Raw genomic sequence first — 20,362 nt, 5'->3', positions numbered from 1 at the left:
AGCCGGGAAGGTTCTCCCCCCTCCCCGCCCCGGGAGCTGCCTAATCCCTGCGAGGGTGAGGGCCCCGCTGCTGTCAGCACGAACTAGCAATTACGATTAATGGGCTGCGGCAATCGGAGCCGGCACCGGCAGAGCCAGCGGGGCCACCATTTGCATGCCGTAAATTATTCAGGCTGTCAGCTGCGGGGATGTGGCTCGGCAGTGCCGCGGTTCAGCGCCGGCCACATGGCTAATCTGAGGTGTGCCACCGGCCCCTGCGCCGGGGAGAGCTGGCTCCGCGCTGGGGCGGGCAGCACAGCCTCGCCCCCGGCCCCGGCCGGCCCGCTACACCCACACCTAATGACATCTCCCGGGAGCAACCAGCACCGCCAAAAGCCCAGCCGCGTCTCATGTAGCTTACATTCCAAGCGGCTTGAGAAGATGAGGAGAGCTGGATGGCAGCGAGCAAGCTCCAGTGGCTGAACCTGCCTTTGCCTGCAGCCACAGCCAAGCCTTTCATAGCAACCAAATGCATGGCCAGGCTCAGCGCTGGAGTATGCTTGTACTACCAATGTAGCAGCATATAATAAACTCGGGGGTTGCCAGTTAAACCTGATTTTTAAAACCCCAGAAAGAGCACTCCAGAAGGGCCTCCATCCAGATGAGCACACGGTGAGCACTTGGCATGAGCATCCACAGACAGCTCGGGGTGAACTGCATGTGCACTGCCAACATCCGGTTCTGGCTGGCTGGTTGTGAGAGGTGTGTTTTAGTGTAGCCTCCCTCATGCAGAAAACAATTATTCCAGGATAACCCTGCAGAGCAGAAAGGCTGAACTCTCCTAAAGCAGGCTACTGCTTCTCAGGAGCACAGCAAGAGGAACAGCAAACATGGAATCACAGAATCATTTTGGTTGGAAAAGATGTTTAAGAGCATTGAATCCAAACATCACCCAACTGCTGAGTCTGCTGCTAAAACATGATCTTTGGCTCCACATCTACATGTCAACACAGGACAGAAGGGAGAACAGTCATGGGGTAAAAATGGCACAGGCAGTTGTCTACCCCCATATCAACGTGGTTCTGCATCCCTGGGGAGAAAGGACAGTGAGGGATCTGGCACAAGCACACCACCAAACTCAGAAGGATCTGAGTCCAGTTCTGGGCCCCTCAGTTTAGGAAGGAGGTTGACTTGCTGGAGCGTGTCCAGAGAAGGGCAACAAAGTTGGTGAGGGGTTTGGAACACAACCCTGTGAGGAGAGGCTGAGGGAGCTGGGGCTGCTCAGCCTGGAGAAGAGGAGACTCAGGGGTGACCTTATTGCTGCCTACAACTACCTGAAACTGGGTTGTAGACAGGCAGAGGTTGGTCTCTTCTCCCAGGCAGCCAGTACCAGAACAAGAGGACACAGTCTCAGGCTGCACCAGGGGAGGTTCAGGCTGGAGGTCAGGAGGAAGTTTTACACAGAGAGAGTGATTGCCCATTGGAATGGACTGCCCGGGGAGGTGGTGGAGTCGCCATCGCTGGAGGTGTTCAGGAGGAGACTTGACAGGGTGCATGGTGCCATGGGTTAGTTGGTTGGGTGGTGTTGGATGATAGGTTGGACACGATGATCTTGAAGGTCTCTTCCAACCTGGTCTGGTCTGGTCTGGTCTGGTCTATTCTATTCTATTCTATTCTATTCTATTCTATCAAGCCATTTCTTCACTAGCACCTCAGTGTGGGCAAATGCAGCAGCAAAGTCCCATCACTTACATTCAAACCAGATAGCCTTTACACAGGGACCTGGTACACGGGCCTGGGAGGGACTATATTCCATGTCAGGAGTTTGAAGTGGTTCAGACTTGTCCCATGTGATTCAGTAACCCAGAAGGGCCTGTGCCCTTGCTAAGCATCATTCCCCCAGCAAACAGGCTGGGCTGCAGGACTGGCAGCTTTTGTGGGACAGCCTGGCTTTTTCAAATATGCAAATCTTTCAGTAGAAAGGGAATGTTTGATGAAGGCATTCTTCTGAGGAAAAGGAACAAAAGCACAGATCAATCCTCAGGCTTTCAGAGCTTGAAATTAAAAATGAAGAGAAAAAAAAGGGGGCATGTCAAATAGTCATGCTCTCAGTAAGCACAGCAGCATAAATTGGTAGGAAAGTCATGACAATCAGTAGCAAAACCTAAGTTTAAGGGCACAAGGTCACTTTGCTAAACAAGCACCTACCTGGGAACATAGGGGCAGATCAAGGTGCCTGCGTCAGCCCAATCTCTTCAGCACTGAGCTCACATCTCTTTGGAAATGTCTGGGCATATCCCCTTCAGCCTGCCTGTATTTAGGACAAGGAATTAAGAGAGTGTGATTGTCAGAAGGTCAAGCTATTTCAAATCTACAAAGACTTAAAATCCATTCAAGTTCTCAAACGTATGCACTGAATAGTTCCATGGCGACCAAAGGGCCACGGAGCAGCGTGGAAATTTAGGCAGCAGTGTGGGGTTTCGCACATCAGAGCCATATTTTTCTCCTCATTGAGGCCCAAAGTACTTATGCATATATACACCAGCAGTAAAACAACAGAGTGATCCTTTATGACAGTATGACCATAATCTAACTTGACAAATGCAGTTGTCAGCAGCCCTTAAAGTAAATTTTAACTACGCCCCCTCGGCTAAATCCTGAGCCCTTTCAAATGACAAAACAAACGGCTCTCTCCCAGGAGTTGTGTTCTCTGCATTGTATTTTCTGACATGCTTTCCCACCACCAACCTTTCATCCTGCTGAACTAATTTCCATTGTAAGCGGCAGAAGGCAGGGAGAACTCCTGTTGACTTCATGCTGGTGAAGGGTGGGCCTGCCCAGGGGAAATGAGGTAGAGCAGGCACATCCCTGGCAGGGATGCTCATCAAATCCTATGTCAAGGAGCTGGGACAGGGCAACATGTACATACAACTGTGCTTTCCTAGAAACAGCAGGTAAGCTGAGACTAACAACAGGGAAAAAGTCCTCCCCAGCTGCCCACCTTCAAAGTTCACTGGGTGCTACTGTGCTTTGCATCGAGGCACTCAAGATGCTGCTCCTCCAGCCTGGGCCTCTCCCCTGTTACCAGCCAACATGGCACCCAAAATAGATTCATAGAACTGTTCTGGTTGGAAGAGACCTCTAAGCTCATCAATTCAAACCATTCTCTAACTCTGCCAAGGCTGCTGCTAACCCATGTCCTCAGCATCACATCTCTGCCTCTTCAAAGCACCTCCAGGGATAGGGATTCAACCACCTCCCCAGGCAGCCTGCCCCAGGACTTGACAACCATTTCGGTGAAGGTGCTTCTTCTAATATCCAACCTAAACCTCCTCTGGTGCAACTTGAGGCCATTGCCTCTCATCCTATCATTTGTTACCAGTAAGAAGAAACCAACCCACACCTCACTCCAGCCTCCTTTCAGGAAGCTGTAAAGTGCAGCTTCCTTTTCTCCAGACTAAATGACCCCAGTTCCCTCATCTGCTCCTCACCAAACCTGTTCTCCAGGCCTTTCACCAGCCCTGTTGCCCTTCTCTGGACCAGGTCTAGCACCTCAATGTCTTTCTTGTGGTGAGGGCCCCAAATCAGAACACAGGATTCAAGGTGTGACCTTACCAGTGAAGCGTAGAGACATTGCAATTGGCTATTTTACAGGAGGGACTTGTTGTAGCTCTGAGTCTTACCAAGGTGTTGAATGGATACACAATGCTGTGCTGCCAGGGGCAATGCTGGCAGCACACTTTGATCTTTCTGCATAGGCTGAAGAACTATGCCTTTTACATCTGATTTTCTCCACCCAGTGCCCATGCACTTTGTAGTCCGTACCTCTCTGGGCTGCACAAGGAACCACGCTCCTGTTCTGCCCAGTTTCATTCACATGACACTCAATCCTGTTTCAGAAGGACTTCCTGCCCTTGCAAAACAACTCAACAAATGTGGAACAAGGGCAGTTCTTTCTCCTGAAGACAGGACTCCTTGCTCTGTGTGTCCAGTCTGGGCCTGACTTTGCCCTCCAGCAGAAGTGAAATGGCAGGGATGCTCCCAGTCACGTGTGGGTGTTTTCTTGCAAGGTGACTTCCCCTGCAACACTATGTGCCTATAGGGAGGGCAGATAGAGCCCAAGGTGAGTAGGAGTTTTGTTTGCTTTGCTCTCACTTTGTTCTCTGTATTTTCTATACCCTAATGTTTTGGCTTTCACCCATACAAATCCAACCTTTGCTTCCCTTCTAATTTGTGGGTCAGTGACGGCACTGTGTGAAGCTGTATTGACATTGGCATAACTCACAGGAAATTTAATTCCACAGCCTTGCCAGAGCCCAACCAAGGCTGTCGGGGCTGTCATGGCTTGGATGGATGAGATAGTTCAAGGAAAATCATTCTCATACATGGTGGAGGCAATTCATTAGGTGAAGCCTTCTTCTGAAAGCTTAGAGCTTCTTCAGTGTAGGATCTCAGCCTGTGTGTGGCAACAATTTCAAGGCATGATGAAGGCTTGGGGTGTTGCTCATACATATAGCTTGCTTCACCAAGACAGGAGATGAATGTGCTAAATCCTAACCCTTGGGTTGCATCCTGCCCCTAACCTGTGCCTTCTGGCCTCATCCATAGGCATTCTCTTGCACCAGTGCTCAACAGCACTCTTCTCTTGGATATGGAAAGGCAACTGCCCCCAGCTCATGCCAGATGCCCTTTGGCCCAACCTCCTACTCCCTGTCCCTGCTTCTATAAGCACATCTTCCAAAAACAGCAACCAGAATGACCAACTAACCTTAAACTGTACAAATGGCAGGGTTAAAGTTGGTTGGAGACTCACGTGGGAGTGAGTTTCTGGGGTGGGAAGTAGCAGAGCAGCTGTGCAAGAGCAGCAGACTCAGCGGGAGCCAGGGAGGATGTGTCCACAGCCTTGGTACACTACATGTATCTTAAGGTGTTCAAAAGAGGTGGAGATGTGGTGCTGAAGGCCATGGTTTAGCACCAGCCTTCTATGGCTTCTATGACTCAGGATCAGCAGTGCCCTGGGAGACTCAAGACCCTGGGGGTAAGATGTTTACACCTGCAGGGCAGCCTCTGCTCAGTGCTGTTTTCAGAGCCTCAGCAGACAGACAGCAGCAGGTGAATTAAGCTCTGGGAGAAGATGGGAAGATGCTGTAAATTACAGTAGGCTCAGCTCTGCTCATACAGTCAGATAAGGAATGATGCATGGAGAACAACAGGGGCTCACATTTGTCTCCAGATGACCCTTCACAAGATGCACAACAATACAAATGAAAGAATCTCTCTGCAGTGAGAGATCTGCTCCTGCTGGGTGGGGCTTCGTGCATTTTGGTTTGTTGTTTGGGGGGTTTTTGGACAGTAAAGATTTCCAATGTGCTGAAACTGTCTATAACAATAACTGGGAGGGGGAAAAAAGGCTCTGGGAAATTATTGGCATGAACTTTCAGGGCTCTAAATTAAGGCCAGCCTAATTTTCCAATTAGGCAGCTTGATAGGCAAGCTGACATGTGCGGGGGAGAAGGGCAGGCTCCTAAACGGCGTTTTTATGAACATTTCTCATGCCTGCAGCAGCCTTTCTCTCCCCACCAGCTGAGGAGTGCACTTTCCCATGCCGTCAGGGGTGAGGAGGTTACGACTCCAGCATTGTGCCCCTTGTTTTTCACACAAGAACCCGGCGCGCCGCAGCTCGCTTGAAAGGGTCCAGCGCCCTGGGGATGGGCGGCCGGCCCCGGCCCCCCCGGCATGTGCTGCTGGCTCCCCTGCCCGCCCAGCCCCGCGCCCACCGCCTCAGCGGGCAGCTCGCTTTAACCCCGCATTGAGGCGGGCGAGCGGCGGCGCTAATTGGGCCGGGAGGAACCCTTCCGCGGGGTCGTTCAGTCAGTAACTGAAACCGCAGCTCCCCGGCGCTCCGCCTGTGCGGGGGGCCGCAGCCGCCGTGCAAGGAGCGCGCAGGACCATCTCCAAGCGAGCTGCTCTTTCACAGCTTCAGCTGGTGGGCAGCTGCCTGCCCCCGCCGGCGCCGGCTCTCGCCACGCCGCTGCTCACCTGGTGGAGGAAATCTCCGGGCACGGGAGTGATGTGTCCTTCCTGAGCTTGCTGAAGGCCCTGCCCCCCCAACCGCTGCTGTGAACACAAAGGTGGTCTGCCAGGAGCCAGCGAGAACCCAAACGGGCTCGTGAAATGCTCAGTCACAGAGAGTGAAGTCTGGCCCTCAGTACCAGGGACAACAAACCCTCACACTAAGCGCTTAGAATTGTATTGGTTGGAAAAGCCCCTCAAGATCGTGTGGTCCAACCCTTCTCCAACTCTACCAAGGCTGGTGCTAAACCCTGTCCCTCAGCACCACATCTCTGCCTCTTTGAAACACTCCAGGGATGGGGATTCAACCACCTCCTTGCAGAGCCTGTTCCAGTGGTTGTGACCCCTTTCAGTGAAGAAGTTTCTTCTCATATCCAACCTAGACCTACCCTGGTGCAACTTGAGACCATTTTCTCTTGTCCTATCACTTGTTCCTAGGGAGAAAGAGCAAATCCCTCCCCTCTCCAGCCTCCTTTCAGGTAGTTGTAGAGAATGAGGTCTGCCCTCAGCCTCCAGTTCCCTCAGCCACTCCTCACCAGACCTACGCTCCAGACCCTTTCCCTAAACTGGCCTAAACTGAGCACTTACGTGATCCTGAGTAAACCACACCAGGCCTATTTAAATGTCCTTCTCTGAGGAAGTACTTTAACAGCTAGATCCATGCTAGCTTGCAACAAGCCTGGGGAGCTCACACAAGGGCTTAAGCAGATGGAGAAGGAGTTAGAAGCTGCTAGGAGGGGAGGACATTTAAACATAGGAGTTCATGGAGCACCACTGCTCCAAAAAACTATCCCTGGAGAACAGCTCTGTCAGCTGTAAGATGCTTCTGGCAGCCACAGTGACAAAACTGCCCTTTGAGTTGTTGTGGCTGATGGACACCCTTATCATGGTGTACAGGAACCTTGAACCTGTGGCAAACCAGGTTTGGCTGAACCTGCTCTTGGTTTGCCAACACAGGCAGTAGGAATGAATGATGCCTTCAGTGGAAGGGGAAGATGGTAGCAGCCACAGGCAAAAGCCAGGCTCCCTTCCACTGCAGGGAAGGCCATGCTGAACAAACCAGCCAGCCTCAAGCAGATGCAGAAGGTACTAATTTCCACCTTTGACACCTCAGGAAAATCATGATTCCCTGCAGCCCTTTAGCAATTGGATTCCCAGGAGCAGGCTATCTTCATGTCAGGGTATATAGAAGAAGCTCTAAGCTTTCACAAACTTACCAAAAGAAGCAGTGTTTGGAGCAGCATGAGAAGTAACATGTCAACAGATCACAGAATCACAGGATGGTTGAAGTTGGAAGGGACCTCTGAGGGCCATTTTGTCCATCCCCTCTACTCCAGAAAGGTCACCTAAAGCAGGCTGTCCAGGACCATGTCCAGATAGCTTTCAAATACCTCCAAGGATGACAACTTCACAGCCTCTCTGGGCAACCTCTCTGTGTCAGTGGTCAGTAACCCTCAGAGTGAAAACACTTCCTGATGTTCAGAGGGACCCCCTCCATCTGTTTCAGTGTGTGCCCACTGCCTCTGGTCCTGACATTGAGCACTGCTAGGGTCCTCCTTTGGGCCCCTGAAGATAGGAGTGATATTTGCTTTCCTCCAGTCCTCAAGTGTCATTCCCAGTTATCATGACCATCATTCAACATGATGCCCACACCTGTGCAGCAGACCAGGATGTACCCTGAGCTCTCTGATGCCTCCCCTTGTATCATTTGGTAACTGGCACATTAGATTGTGGCCTTCAACTTCAGTATTTCAACTGTTGTTGTATTTGGTCAGCTCCTCTTCCTGGGATGAGAAATATTAAACCCTTAACTGCCTTCCTCATGCCACTGGACTGAGATAGTGAGGTAACACTCAGGTGTCTGTATGTCCCATGTCTTAAGCACAAACCAGGTTTGAAGCTGAGAAGACACACACAAAGATTGAAGTGGCCAAGCTGCTGTTATGTGAAGGAAAGAACAGTCAACAGCTGCTGTCTAATGACAGAGCTGATTATTTTTATAGTTGTTTGATTTCTCATTAAAGGCAGGAGAAAAAGGCCCAACCTTCTTCACCACTTTAAATACCAAGCTTTCTAAAAGGATTTGAGTGTTTTGCCACTTTCAGCTGTTAACCCAAAGCTGCAGAGTGACTACAGTGTCCATTGAGAAAGACCAAGAAGGAAAGAAGAATCCAAGTGCCGGGTTCTGCACATTGGCCACAACAACCCCATGCAGAGCTACAGGCTGGGGTCAGAGTGGCTGGAGAGCAGCCAGGCAGAGAGGGACCTGGGGGTGCTGGTCGATGGTAGGCTGAACATGAGCCTGCAGTGTGCCCAGGCAGCCAAGAGGGCCAATGGCATCCTGGCCTGCATCAGGAACAGTGTGGCCAGCAGGAGCAGGGAGGTCATTCTGCCCCTGTACACTGCACTGGTTAGGCCACACCTCGAGTCCTGTGTCCAGTTCTGGGCCCCTCAGTTTAGGAAGGAGGTTGACTTGCTGGAATGAGTCCAGAGAAGGGCAACAAAGTTGGTGAGGGGTTTGGAACACAAGCCCTATGAGGAAAGGCTGAGGGAGCTGGGGTTGCTTAGCCTGGAGAAGAGGAGACTCAGGGGTGACCTTATCGCTCTCTACAACTACCTGAAGGGAGGTTGTAGACAGACAGAGGTTGGTCTCTTCTCCCAGGCAGCCAGCACCAGAACAAGAGGACACAGTCTCAGGCTGCACCAGGGGAGGTTTAGGTTGGATGTTAGGAAGAAGTTCTATACAGAGAGAGTGATTGCCCATTGGAGTGGGCTGCCCAAGGAGGTGGTGGAGTCGCCGTCATTGGAGGTGTTCAGGAGGAGACTTGATGGGGTGCTTGGTGCCATGGGTTAGCTGTTTAGGTGGGTTGGATTGATTGATGGGTTGGACACGATGATCTTGAAGGTCTCTTCCAACCTGGTTTGGTTTATTCTAAATAAAGGTTTATTCTACCATTTATTTAACAACTCTATTATGTTAGGCTAACACAGGGATGTGGGTCTGTACCAGGGATAACATTTATTTTGGCTCACAGCCAGATGACAAGGTCCCAGCCTCATTTGGACAGTCTAGACTCTACAGATGTGAGAAAAACTTCCCCAGAATGCAAAACTTAGTAAAATCCACATGGAGTGAATGTTTGGATCCAGCAGAGATGCTCTCTAGCCAAAACAGAAGACTTGAAAAGCCTTCTCAGCATTAGGGAATAATGCTGTCAGGCAAAAAAAAACCCTTGAACAATGATTTGCCTGATTTACAGATGTGACATTATTGAGAAACTGAGGAGGAACTGGAACTCTTCAAAATGCCCCAAAGAAAAGCAAAATGTGTTCTTTTCTTTAGGAAAGAGCAGTGCCAAAGCTGTGGTGCAAGATAGGCAGGCCTGATTTCCTCAGCCTTTCCCTTCTCCCCCAGCTCCTCACCTAAAGTCCTGTAAGATGAAAAGGCAGACAAGTGCAAGGGGATTGACCAGGTCTCCTTATAGCACCTCAGCCATCACAAGAACAGTGAACTGTGTTTATTTTTCTTCTGACTCCACATCATGATAAAGCTGTTTTGCTTTCCAAGTATGTAGAGAATCACAGAATCATAGAATGTTAGGGGCTGGAAAAGACCTCAAGTCCAATCCCCCTGCCAAAGCAGGATGCCCTAGGGAAAGTCACACAGGAAAGCATCCGGGGGGGGTTGGAAGTTTCCAGAGAAGGAGACTCCACAACCTCTCTGGGCAGCCTGTTCTAGTGCTGAAGCAGCCTGTTTCAGTGCTGTAGCAGCCTGTTCCAGTGCTGAAGCAGCCTTACCATAAAGAAGTTTTCCCTCATGGTGAGGTGAAACTTCCTGTGTCCAGTTTGTACTTGTTGCCCCTCGTCCTATCACAGGGCACCACTGAAAACAGACAGCCCCCTTCTTCTTGGCACAAGGTGTTTCATCTTCTGTTTGTGAAACAAAACATGGACTTCTAGGAAAACTTCTTAAAACCTTCAGAACAGGATTTAAGTAACACAAAAGGCAAAGTATTGTTTCAGCTAAAATCCAAACCAGCTTTGACTCAGTTTTTATTGAAGTTACCTTTTCCTTGTCAGCACATCTACAGAACCAGAAAACACCACTGACATTCAGGTAAAACATCTGGGTGGAGTAAGGAATGTCTGTGGGGTAGGGTGAACTTCATAGAAAAAGCAAGCACAGACTCTCTGCTCATGTCCAGCTTCTTATCCATCAGCACCCCCAAATCCTTTTCCACATGTCTGCTTTCTATCATTCATGCCAAATCCAGCACAGAGCTTCAATAAGTAACTGCCTTGCAGGTCACTGAAGATGAGCTGTGAGAAGAACGTGTTCTCCAAAGGCCAGAACAGCCTAGCAGCAACCTAAAGCTGTTGAAGATTCAACCACATGGTTTGGTAGACTGGGTTGGTTTATGTGAATCTCTGGGTTTCCAAATAAAACACTAAGCTGGATTGGAAACAGCAACCACTGCAGTCTCTCACAGCCACATCTCTGAAGGCTAGCTCTGAAGGTTTGATGAAAATCCCAGTATGATTCCCTACTGTGAAACAGCTCTTGGCCTGCTCCCAAAACATTCACACCTCTCTTTCCTCTCAGATCACTCATTTAAGGCTGAGGCAGCAGGCTGGGTAAGTTCCACAGCCAGGATCTCTCTTTGATATTTTAAATCCTTTGTGGCCTTGTTTTCCTACTCCAGTGTTAGGATATTTTAAACCCTTTGTGGCCTTGTTTTCCTACTCCAGCGCTACCTCTTTACCTGGAGGCTACACCCAATGAAATTCATGTTCAAACTTCCCTGCCAAGGTCAGGGAGATGAACGAGTTTGTTAAACAAAGTAAGCTCACACTGGTTGATTTCCCCTCTCTTGCTGGATCCTTCCTGATTCCAGAAACAACCTGCAGTCTGCAAAAGGCTAAAAGGATCTGCTAGAACATGCCCATTCCCTTCAGAATGGTTATGTGTTTTCCAAGTCATTCCCCTTAGTATTCTGAGCAAATAAATGCCTTATATCAAAAATATTCCCCTTGACAGATCATGCATGAGACATACTTTAGAAACTCCTCCTAGCAGGTGATGTCTGCTCTGTATCTCTCTTCTCCCTGTTACAAATGGGCACAGGTAGGAAAGAAGTTTTCTTTTGTCAAGCTTTTCTTTCAGGCAGAGGAGTAAGAAAGAGTCAAACCCCTCTGTCACAGGGCTGTGTTTTTAAGGAGGAAGACACTTCAGCTTTCCTTTTGCTTTTATTTCACATTTCACACACTCATAGAATCGCTCCAGTTGGAAATGACCTTAAGGATCACTGAGTCCAACCATACAGCCAGCACTGCCAAGTCCACCACTAAACCATGCCACTAAACACTGTACCTGCACATCCTTCAAATGCCTTCAGGGATGGCGATTCAACCGCCTCCCTGGGCACAAGCTGGCTCATGTTCATACACCCCCAAGTCCTTTTCCACCAGACAGTTTCCAGCCATGCTACCCCAAGCCTGAAGCATTCATGGGGTGGTTGTGATCCAAGTGCAGGACCCAGCACTTGGCCTTATTGAACCTCATACAATGGGCTTCAGCCCAACAATCCAACTTGTCCTGATGTCTTTGCAGAGCCTTCCTACCCTCCAGCAGATCAACATCCCTCCCAGCTTAGTGTCATCTGCAAACTGACTGAGTGTATCCTCAATTCCCTCATCCAGATCATTGACAAGGATATTAAAGAGGACTGGCCCCAGTACTGAACCACAGGGAACACTACTAGTGATTGGCCACCAACTGGATCTAATTCCAACCACTGCAACTCATTTGGCCCAGCTGTATCCAGCCAGTTTTTCAATCTCTTTTTACAACAGATTAAACCCAGTATCTGCAGATGTCCTGTACTTGCAACCTGGCAAGCAGGAACTACTGATGTTCTGTCTGAAACACTGTAGTGGAAGGAGGACCATGACAGCAAGCTTTGGACTTCCTCCAGGGAAGTATGATGTCTGAGATCAACATCCCTCTGGGATGGCAAGACAAACTCTGGAATACTTTCTACAAGGGTATGTGAGCATCCAACTCCTTTTACCTGCAGAAGCTCAGTTAACCTTTCACATTGAAAGCTAAAGGCAAAGAGCTAGAAAGATCAGGGAATAAAATGGAGCAAGAATCAGGTCTGAGGTGGTTATTGTTTTTTTATTGATCTCATTATTTACAGAACCAAGTGAGCAGAAGCTTTTCATTTATTCCCTGAGGAAACATCCCAGTTTTATAAATTGCTATGGAGCACTAAGTGAATTTATTTACATGAAATTTACTCCTTTTGCTTTGTTTGCTTGCTCTCTGCAAGCCCTAAAAGCACTGCATCAGCTTCCAGCAAGGTTGTGTCAGTTGTTGCACCCAAAAACCTAGAGGTGAGCTCAAGATCCAGCAGTCTCAGGCGTACTCGGGTTCCCCTCTGATACTTTCTGTGGAGAGAAGGGAGAAGGGGAAGAAGGTAAGTTCATCTTAAGCAATGCTCTGGCATCTCCTAAGGCTGCTCTCCTGCCTGCAGCCCCTGCTGTGGTGGAAGCACACCGCTGTTGTAATGCACCAGCTCTGCAGCTGCTGGGACACTGTAACACCACAGAGACACTGCTGATGACAGCCCTGTCCACTGAGGAGCAGACACCACCACATCCCACTGAGGGAATGCAGGCTCTATAGAAGAGCAGTTTATTATAGAGGAAATTGTCTGTGTCTTCCATCAAAACATTTCCCTGTGTCATCTGCTATCATGCACACAATTATCTGCAGGACAACATATCATTAAAGGGGAGGACAAGTCATGGTTAGATCAGTGGTGACATTGCTATTATCACAAAAGCACAATGCCAGCTGACTATGGTTTGTATTCCCAGCTCTGGGCCTCAGGCAAGGAAACTTTGCTGGTCTTATCCCCTCCTCTGAAGAGTGGATATCATCTGTAAGGTTTTTATTACAGATAATTAAAAAGGAACCCCACAACTATTGTAGTGAAACATTCTGCCTTCGGGGTTGGCTTGATTGTTTCATGCTCTTTTGGCTTTTCTCTTTCTTTCTTTTTCAAGTTAGAAGATGACAGTCTTCAGCACGTCTTAAAAACAGACCCTGTGTCAAGATAGCCATGGCAAATCAGTGAGGATTTCTGCAATACCAGCACCTGGAGGCCTGCTGATCAAAGTCCAGCAACAAAGCTGAGAACTACTCTCCTTTCTCAAGTTCCAGCCATACCTTTTTGTCCCAGTCAAAGCATAAAGAGCTGAAGACGTGAAGCTTGATCGCTTTGAGCAAAAGCAAGAGAGAGTTTGAGACATTCTCCAGCTCCAGGCTGCAGAAAATGTAACAGGGATGTCTGGTTGCATGCATTTCCACCTTGCTTGTTTTCACCTCCAGCTTCCACCTGTACTGTCTGACAACTGTTTGCCAGCATGGAGAAAAACTGAACTGGGTTTCAGCTTTCTTCAGCAGATCCAACCAAGATCATTTTGGAAAATTAAGCACCTTAAGGAAAGGTGCTGGACTTGCCTTTCTCTTCTAGTTTTTCCATTGTGTGTCAGTTCTCTCTCACAGTAATTTCCCATGCCTCTGGGTTAATCCTGGGCAACCCCCCTGGCTGGGTTAAAAACTCCAAAGGAAGATCACCTGGCGCTCTGAACAGCTACACAGAGGAACTTCAGCCAGCAAGGTTTGTGCCAGCATTCATCCTGTGATGCCCTGCATGAATCAACACACTGCAAATACCACACCTTTGTCCGAAAACCATGAAACTCAAGGCCTTCATCTGCTTCCTCTGTCCAGAATGAGAGTAAGTCCTGTTGTGGTGAAGAGGACAGCACAGCTACCAAGGACAGAGAACAGCTTATGTTTGGTTGATACCTCAGCAGCTGGAAATCTTTCTCTGTGAAAGATTTGCAGGTCAAACCAGAACAGTTTCACAACTGATGGTAATTACTCATGAAAGCAAGTGTGCAGCATTTTCACAGGAGTAAAGACAAAGGTAGCAGAAAATTAGAAGAGAATGTCTAAGGTCATCTAAATGGAGGATACCTTCTGGGATTTGTTAGGCTGGTTTCAAAGAGAATGCTCCCCAGAGCAGTCAGGATTTTCTGAGGTAAGAAGGGGAGTGAAGAGGAAAGCTCCTCACTTGAGAACCTTAAATGAAGATAACAGCTCACCAGTGATTTCAGCCACTTGGGCAGAGGGCAGAAATCTCCAGAATATTCTCTAGCATGACCCAAACCTTTACCTTACTGACAGCTGATGGCTAGATGGGCTGCCTCTGCATCCAACCCTAAAGTTATCCTGAGCCCTAATACTATTTCTGGCATAAATTACCTGACTTTTCTGCCTTTGTCAATGAGTTTGAGCAGTGGATGAGGCATGAGAAAAGACAACTTCTTTTCTTTTTAACAGAGACTAGGTACCAAGAAGACATTTAGCCTTAAAACAGATAAAATTATCCTATGGTTAAAGCAGAAGCTTGAAGCAGGACCCACAAACAAAGCAGGCTTTTTATTCACCTCCAGAACAGTGTCCTAGGAGACACAGGACACCACTGTAAAAGGAAAGAAAAGATCTACTCCACTTTGCAAAAGGACTTGCTTTCTATTTAGGTAACAATGCTGGTATTCAAGATCATCCTATCTCCTGACCATCAGCAGGAACCATTAACCTTCACCCAAGCCCCAGGCACTGTGTTTGTGGAGCAGACACGTGTTTTCCTCCTACCACTTCCTACCACCAGGTAAGAGTATTAAATTCACTTTGAAGCAGACAAAAGTGCTTCAGTTGCATTCACCAGTGAAGGCATAGGAATGTTCTACAGCACTTTAAACAATTCTTTTGGAGGTAGAGCCAAAGCTTTCTCCACTTAGAATATAGAATATACGAGGTTGGAAGAGACCTTCAAGATGATCGTGTCCAACCCATCAACCAATCCAACCCACCTAAACAACTAACCCATGGCACCAAGCACCCCATCAAGTCTCCTCCTGAACACCTCCAATGATGGTGACTCCACCACCTCCCCAGGAAGCCCATTCCAATGGGCAATCACTCTTTCTGTATAGAACTTCTTCCTGACATCCAACCTGAACCTCCCCTGGTGCAGCCTGAGACTGTGTCCTCTTGTTCTGGTACTGGCTGCCCAGGAGAAGAGACTTCTGTAGAGTTTATCTGCAAGAGCTACCAATTTTAACCCTTTGAGCACACCAGTTTTACCCAGGATTCTAACACACAGCCTCAGAGGTGCTAACCTGCCTGAGGCCAGTGTCAGTAGAGCACACACTGGAGCACCCAACAGAAACCTCAGCCAATGATCAGTGGGCTCCAAAGAGCTTTCTCTAGTATAAATGAGTGCTTGCAGTCTTCTCTCCGTCTCTCTTGAAGTGGGCAAAGCACTGAGTATAGCTGCATCCTTCCTCAAGCATCCACTTCCACAAGATGCCTTCAAGCTATGTTGGAAGCAACCCAAATAATTGCTTCAGTGTTCTCTGTAAAGTTTTCATGGAAAAGAACAGGAACAAATCAAGATGAAAACCCTTTGCCTTACCTGTACTAGAGGTCTGCTCAACCATACATCACTAGTCCAATCCAGTCCAGTGTTCCATTCCATTCCATTCCATTCCACTCTACTCCGTCCCATCCCATCCTCCCTGCAGTCAGCAGGGACATCCCCACCTAGATCAGTTAAAACATTAAAGCATTTTCTTTAACTATCCAGTATTTAGCCTTGCATGTGCCCAACAAAATACAGGCTGTCTTTTTTTGGACACATAAACTGACCAGGCACATATTGGTCTCAACTTTGTTAGCAAAGGCAGACATGTAGTTGGCTTAAAGTGCTGCCCTGGCACAGATCTGCAATGTTTTTTGTACAGGTCACCCTCTGATGCCCTGCAGGGCAGGAGCTCAGCAAGAACACAGCACTTCCCAGCAATCCCTCATTGCCAGCACACATAAAACCCTTCTTCAGAAGAAAGAGATGAGGTCAGCAGATGACTGTCAAGCTGAAGGCAGTGTAATGCTACACAAATCTTGCTGAAGTGGCTCTTTCCAGCGAGGTACACCTTGTGCATCTAGCAACATGAAGACAACAACCCTGTTTCCAGCAGCCTGATAGAACAGTCATAACACCCCCCCCCACACACACACCTTAAGTGGGAGCCTGAAGGCACTGCTGGGGCAAACCCTGTTGTTGTAGGTATGGGCAAGACAGGAGGAAGTGGCAGTAGAAAGCTAGTGTGAACTCTGCACCAAGTACACCATGGGGTGGCCAGCATGATGCTAGGAGAGCATTTAGCAGCCTGCTGCCTATCTTTCTTTGAAAGTATAGTAAAGAGAGGACAAAGAGCATGCATTAAACTGAATAACCATGTAAAGATCTTGTTCTCAGGGCAACCAGGGTGATTAAGGGACTGGAACATGTGTCTGATGAAGAAGGGCTGAGAGACCTGGGGTGTTTAGCCTAGAGAGGAGAAGACTGAGAGGGGATCTTATCAATGTTTACAAATACCTTAAAGGTTGGTGTCAAGAATGGGACAGTCTCTTTTCATTGTCATCCAGTGACAGGAGGAGAGGCAATCAATGGGTACAAACTGGAACCCAGGGAGTTCTGCCTCAACATGAGAAAAACCTTCTTTACTGTGAGGGTGATGGAGAACTGGAACAGGCTGCCCACAGAGATTGTGGAGTCTCCTTGTCTGGAAACTTTGGAAACCCATTTGGACATGTTCCTGTACTGCCTGCCCTAGGTGAACCTGCTTTGGCAGGGGGTTAGACTAGATGATCTCCAGAGGTCCCTTCTAACCCCTCCTATCCTGGGATTCTGTCATCTGTTGATCTGCCTTCTGTAAATCTCTGACCTGCCTTTACAGAAGGAATTACTTGGGAAAATCATTTAACAGCAGGACAGTGAAGTCCAACAAATGCAAATGAGAATCACCATTTTGCCAATAATATTGGTGAACCCCTAGAGAAAAAGACTCCAAGCACTGAGCCTTTTGAGGCATTGATGGCTTTAGCTGAAGAGATGTCAAAGCAGATGTGTCAGTTCAGCTGAGGACAACCTGCTGAAATGTCATGCCTCGTGATACACTGAAGTGCAGAGAGGTGAGCTGAAGGTCCTTTCAGCTTCAATGTGATTCATCCATTACTTGTTATCACAGCACTCAGTCATTCAAATAAAGGATGGATGCTCAAAACTGGGTTTTCAAAGCATCTCTGTTCCCTGCAGTCGAACACTTCACCAAAAATGCTCCAGGGTTGCCGTGGATATCCTTTCAGAAAACACCATCTTACTTTGGTGACTCACCAACACATTGCCACTTCAGCTGGATTGGTTTCCTAGTCCATTTGTTTTCCTCTTTCCATGAGCTCAGCCAGCAACCATGCTCTCCTTTCTTCTGAGCATTGACCATTTGTGACACTTGCTTAATAATCTTTTCAGAATGATTCTGCTCCTTGTCTCAAAGCCATCCTTCTACAAGGAAGAAGTCTATACTCTGCTAGGTGCAAGCAGAGAACTAGATAGTTTGCTGGATAAAGGAAGATAAAAGCCTCTCATATTCTTGAAAGCATCTGGCAGAGTGCTATAAGCCTGTGTGAAACCATCAGCTTAAAGAAGTCATAGTATCATAGTATCAGTCAGGGTTGGAAGGGACCACAAGGATCATCTAGTTCCAACCCCCCTGCCATTGGCAGGGACACCCCACACTAGATCAGGCTGCCCAGAGTCTCATCCAGCCTGGTCTTAAACACCCCCAGGGATGGGGCCTCAACCACCTCCCTGGACAACCCATTCCAGGGTTTCACCACTCTCATGGGGAAGAACTTCCTCCTCACATCCAGCCTGAATCTCCCCACCTCCAGCTTCATTCCATTCCCCCTAGTCCTATCACTACCTGAGATCGTGAAAAGTCCTTCCCCAGCCTTCCTGTAGGCATTGTCACCTTGGGCTTTCAAACAAGAGCACAGAAGCTGAGCCCATGGCAATCATCCATAAAAACAACATGTGCTCAATGAAGTCCAAATCCAAACCCCACTTTGCTCTGACCACTGCTGAAGCAGCAACTGGAAATAATACCAGGAAGAGCTTGGGGATATTAGCTAGATCCTTTTGTGAAAAACACTCTTAAGCACTTGGTCATACCTGGCCAACTGGAGCTTACAGAGGCAAGAACACACACCAACATCACACCATGTACCAACACTTGGTGGGAAGAGAACTATCAAACTGGTATGAGCACAGAATTTGGGGGTCACCTCATCCTCTGGGGACAAAATATTACCACTGATTCTGTTTATGGAGCTGCCCAAAACCTTAAGATATTGGTCAAGCCTTGGCACCTTCATTCTGTGGGACCCAAACTGACAGACTTTGTCACCCTTCCCTGCATCTCCACTGTTGACTTCTAAGGTGACTAGCAGCTGACTGAAAGTGTGACAGATGTAGGTGAAGGGAACAAGGACACATTCATTCCTATAGCTACAAGAAAGTAAATGCAAAGTCTGACAAGAACTGCTTCAGGATTGTCATGGAGAAGCCCTGAGTAAGGCACCACAAAGACACTGCCAAGCTCTGCTATTAGTTATAGCAATACTGAAGGCTATTTGTTTCTACCTGTGCTGGATTCTCTGGTCCTGCTCTGGCAGGGGGGTTGGATTCGATGACATTCAGAGGTCCCTTCCAACCCCTAACATCCTCCTCCTCCTCCCCTAAAACCACCACACAGCCAAAGGTGCCAAACCTTTCAATCTAATTCTGTTCCACTGGGGATGGACATTTAGCCTCTTGAGTAGAAGCTTTTAGGCATGAAAATCTTCTAACAAGTACCATGCTTACCTTCAACTCAGACAAAACCTCAAGTGCCCAACAGAGCAGATCCTAAAAAACCAGGCTGACATTTTTGCTATGGTCTCTACAAGAATCTGTTTGAATTCACCAAACCTTTGAGGGTCAGGATCATTCCCTTTTTAGAGACAGAATCCACAGAATAATCTCTATTTTAAAACACACCTCACAGCACATCAAAGATGAATGCTGTAACCTTTTCTCCACGGCCTGGGGAGGTAAGATCTGACAAATGAAAGCTGCAGTAGGGGCCTCCTGTCATCTAAGAACTTGTATCAGATACAGTTATGTCATTACACAGTCATTTATGCCAGTTGCTTTTCCAGCCCTTAATGTAAAACATATCCTTTAACCTGAGAGGAAACAGCACTCTAAAAGAGATCTGAGGCTTTAGTCCAAATTTTGTGTGTTTTTTTCCTGCTGTTTAAGCTATCCAAATGGACTATTTTGATTAAAACAGGGCTTTGTAACTCACAGAATGCTAAACATTAAAGATTTTATGCTTGGATACATTAAAAAATAGCCAAGTGTGCTACAAAATATAAAACAAATCCCACAGCTCTTCAGGCTTATGGGCATCAGAAACCAGGGAAGCTGCTTCAAATGAAAGGAAAATGTAGCCAAGTGCAACCCCCCCCTAGAAAGGCAAACAACCCCCTGAGAAGCGTGCTCTAGCTCAAACCTCCATCCATCTTTCCTCAAGTGATCTCTGCTGTTGCTCCTGCCCCTGCCCCTTCCCACACGGGGTCCCTGTCTCAGTCAGCTACTTTCCACACACGTAGTGCTGAACCTTCAGCCCTCCACATTTCAAACCCTCTTCCAGTTTTCCTCTCAATACACCCAGTCTCAGTCTTACTCTCTCTCTACACTTAGGCTGTTTCCCTAATCATAACTCCTCCTCTGACGTCTCTCTCTCCCTGAGAACTCTGGAAATGACATCTCTGTCTCCCTGAGAACTCTGGCCAGGCCTTTCCAGTTTTCTTTCCCTACCTTTGGAAAAAATGTTTGACTGTTTTTTGGCCTCTCTTACTTGCTGCCTGCTCATTGATCCCAGTCCCAGCCCCTTCATCCAGCCAGCCTCATCCTCTTTTCAGTTTCTCGCTCCACCACAGTCTTTGTTCTTTCACCTGTATCCAGTTTTCTTTTCCCTGCAGGGCCTCTCAGTTCCCTCACTCAGCTTCCCTGCACCAGCCATCTCAGCAGGTCTCTTGTAAGGGATTAAAAATAGTAGGTTTTGATAATCCAGACATGGCTATTATCAAAATTGAAATCAGACTGTTTCTCCCCCTTACTGTCTGGGTAATGACAATTATCCATGGGTAATTGTCTGGGTAATTACAATTGCCCATGGGAGCAATGACAATGAATTTAAAAACCATGCCCAGCCTTGGTGCTCAATCCTAGAGCTTTGTACAGTTTGGAGGAGCTGTCACACAGGAAACACTTCAGCAAACCAA

General features: G+C 47.9%; 2 protein-coding genes across 2 annotated transcripts in view; both read right to left on the bottom strand.

The window, feature by feature from the left end:
• The window catches only part of HEY1 (hes related family bHLH transcription factor with YRPW motif 1), a 54,706-nt gene extending 52,428 nt beyond the window's left edge, over window positions 1-2,278 (bottom strand). Inside the window, exon 1 of the mRNA XM_068158575.1 lies at window positions 2,188-2,278. The gene's annotated coding sequence lies outside the window, so the exon portion shown is untranslated. The remainder of the gene's footprint in view (window positions 1-2,187) is intronic.
• Window positions 2,279-12,210: 9,932 nt separating this feature from the next.
• The window catches only part of TPD52 (tumor protein D52), a 106,659-nt gene continuing 98,507 nt past the window's right edge, over window positions 12,211-20,362 (bottom strand). The window contains exon 8 of the mRNA XM_068158600.1: window positions 12,211-12,501. Coding sequence (XP_068014701.1) covers window positions 12,348-12,501 — 154 coding nt within the window. The 3' untranslated portion in view covers window positions 12,211-12,347. The remainder of the gene's footprint in view (window positions 12,502-20,362) is intronic.

Source organism: Melanerpes formicivorus, unplaced genomic scaffold, assembly GCF_026170545.1.
Source record: "Melanerpes formicivorus ecotype bairdi unplaced genomic scaffold, bMelFor1.0.p_v2 SCAF_40, whole genome shotgun sequence".
NCBI classification, from domain to species: domain Eukaryota; kingdom Metazoa; phylum Chordata; class Aves; order Piciformes; family Picidae; genus Melanerpes; species Melanerpes formicivorus.
The sequence above is the reverse complement of the archived record's forward strand: the minus strand, read 5'-3'. Positions and strand labels throughout refer to the sequence as shown.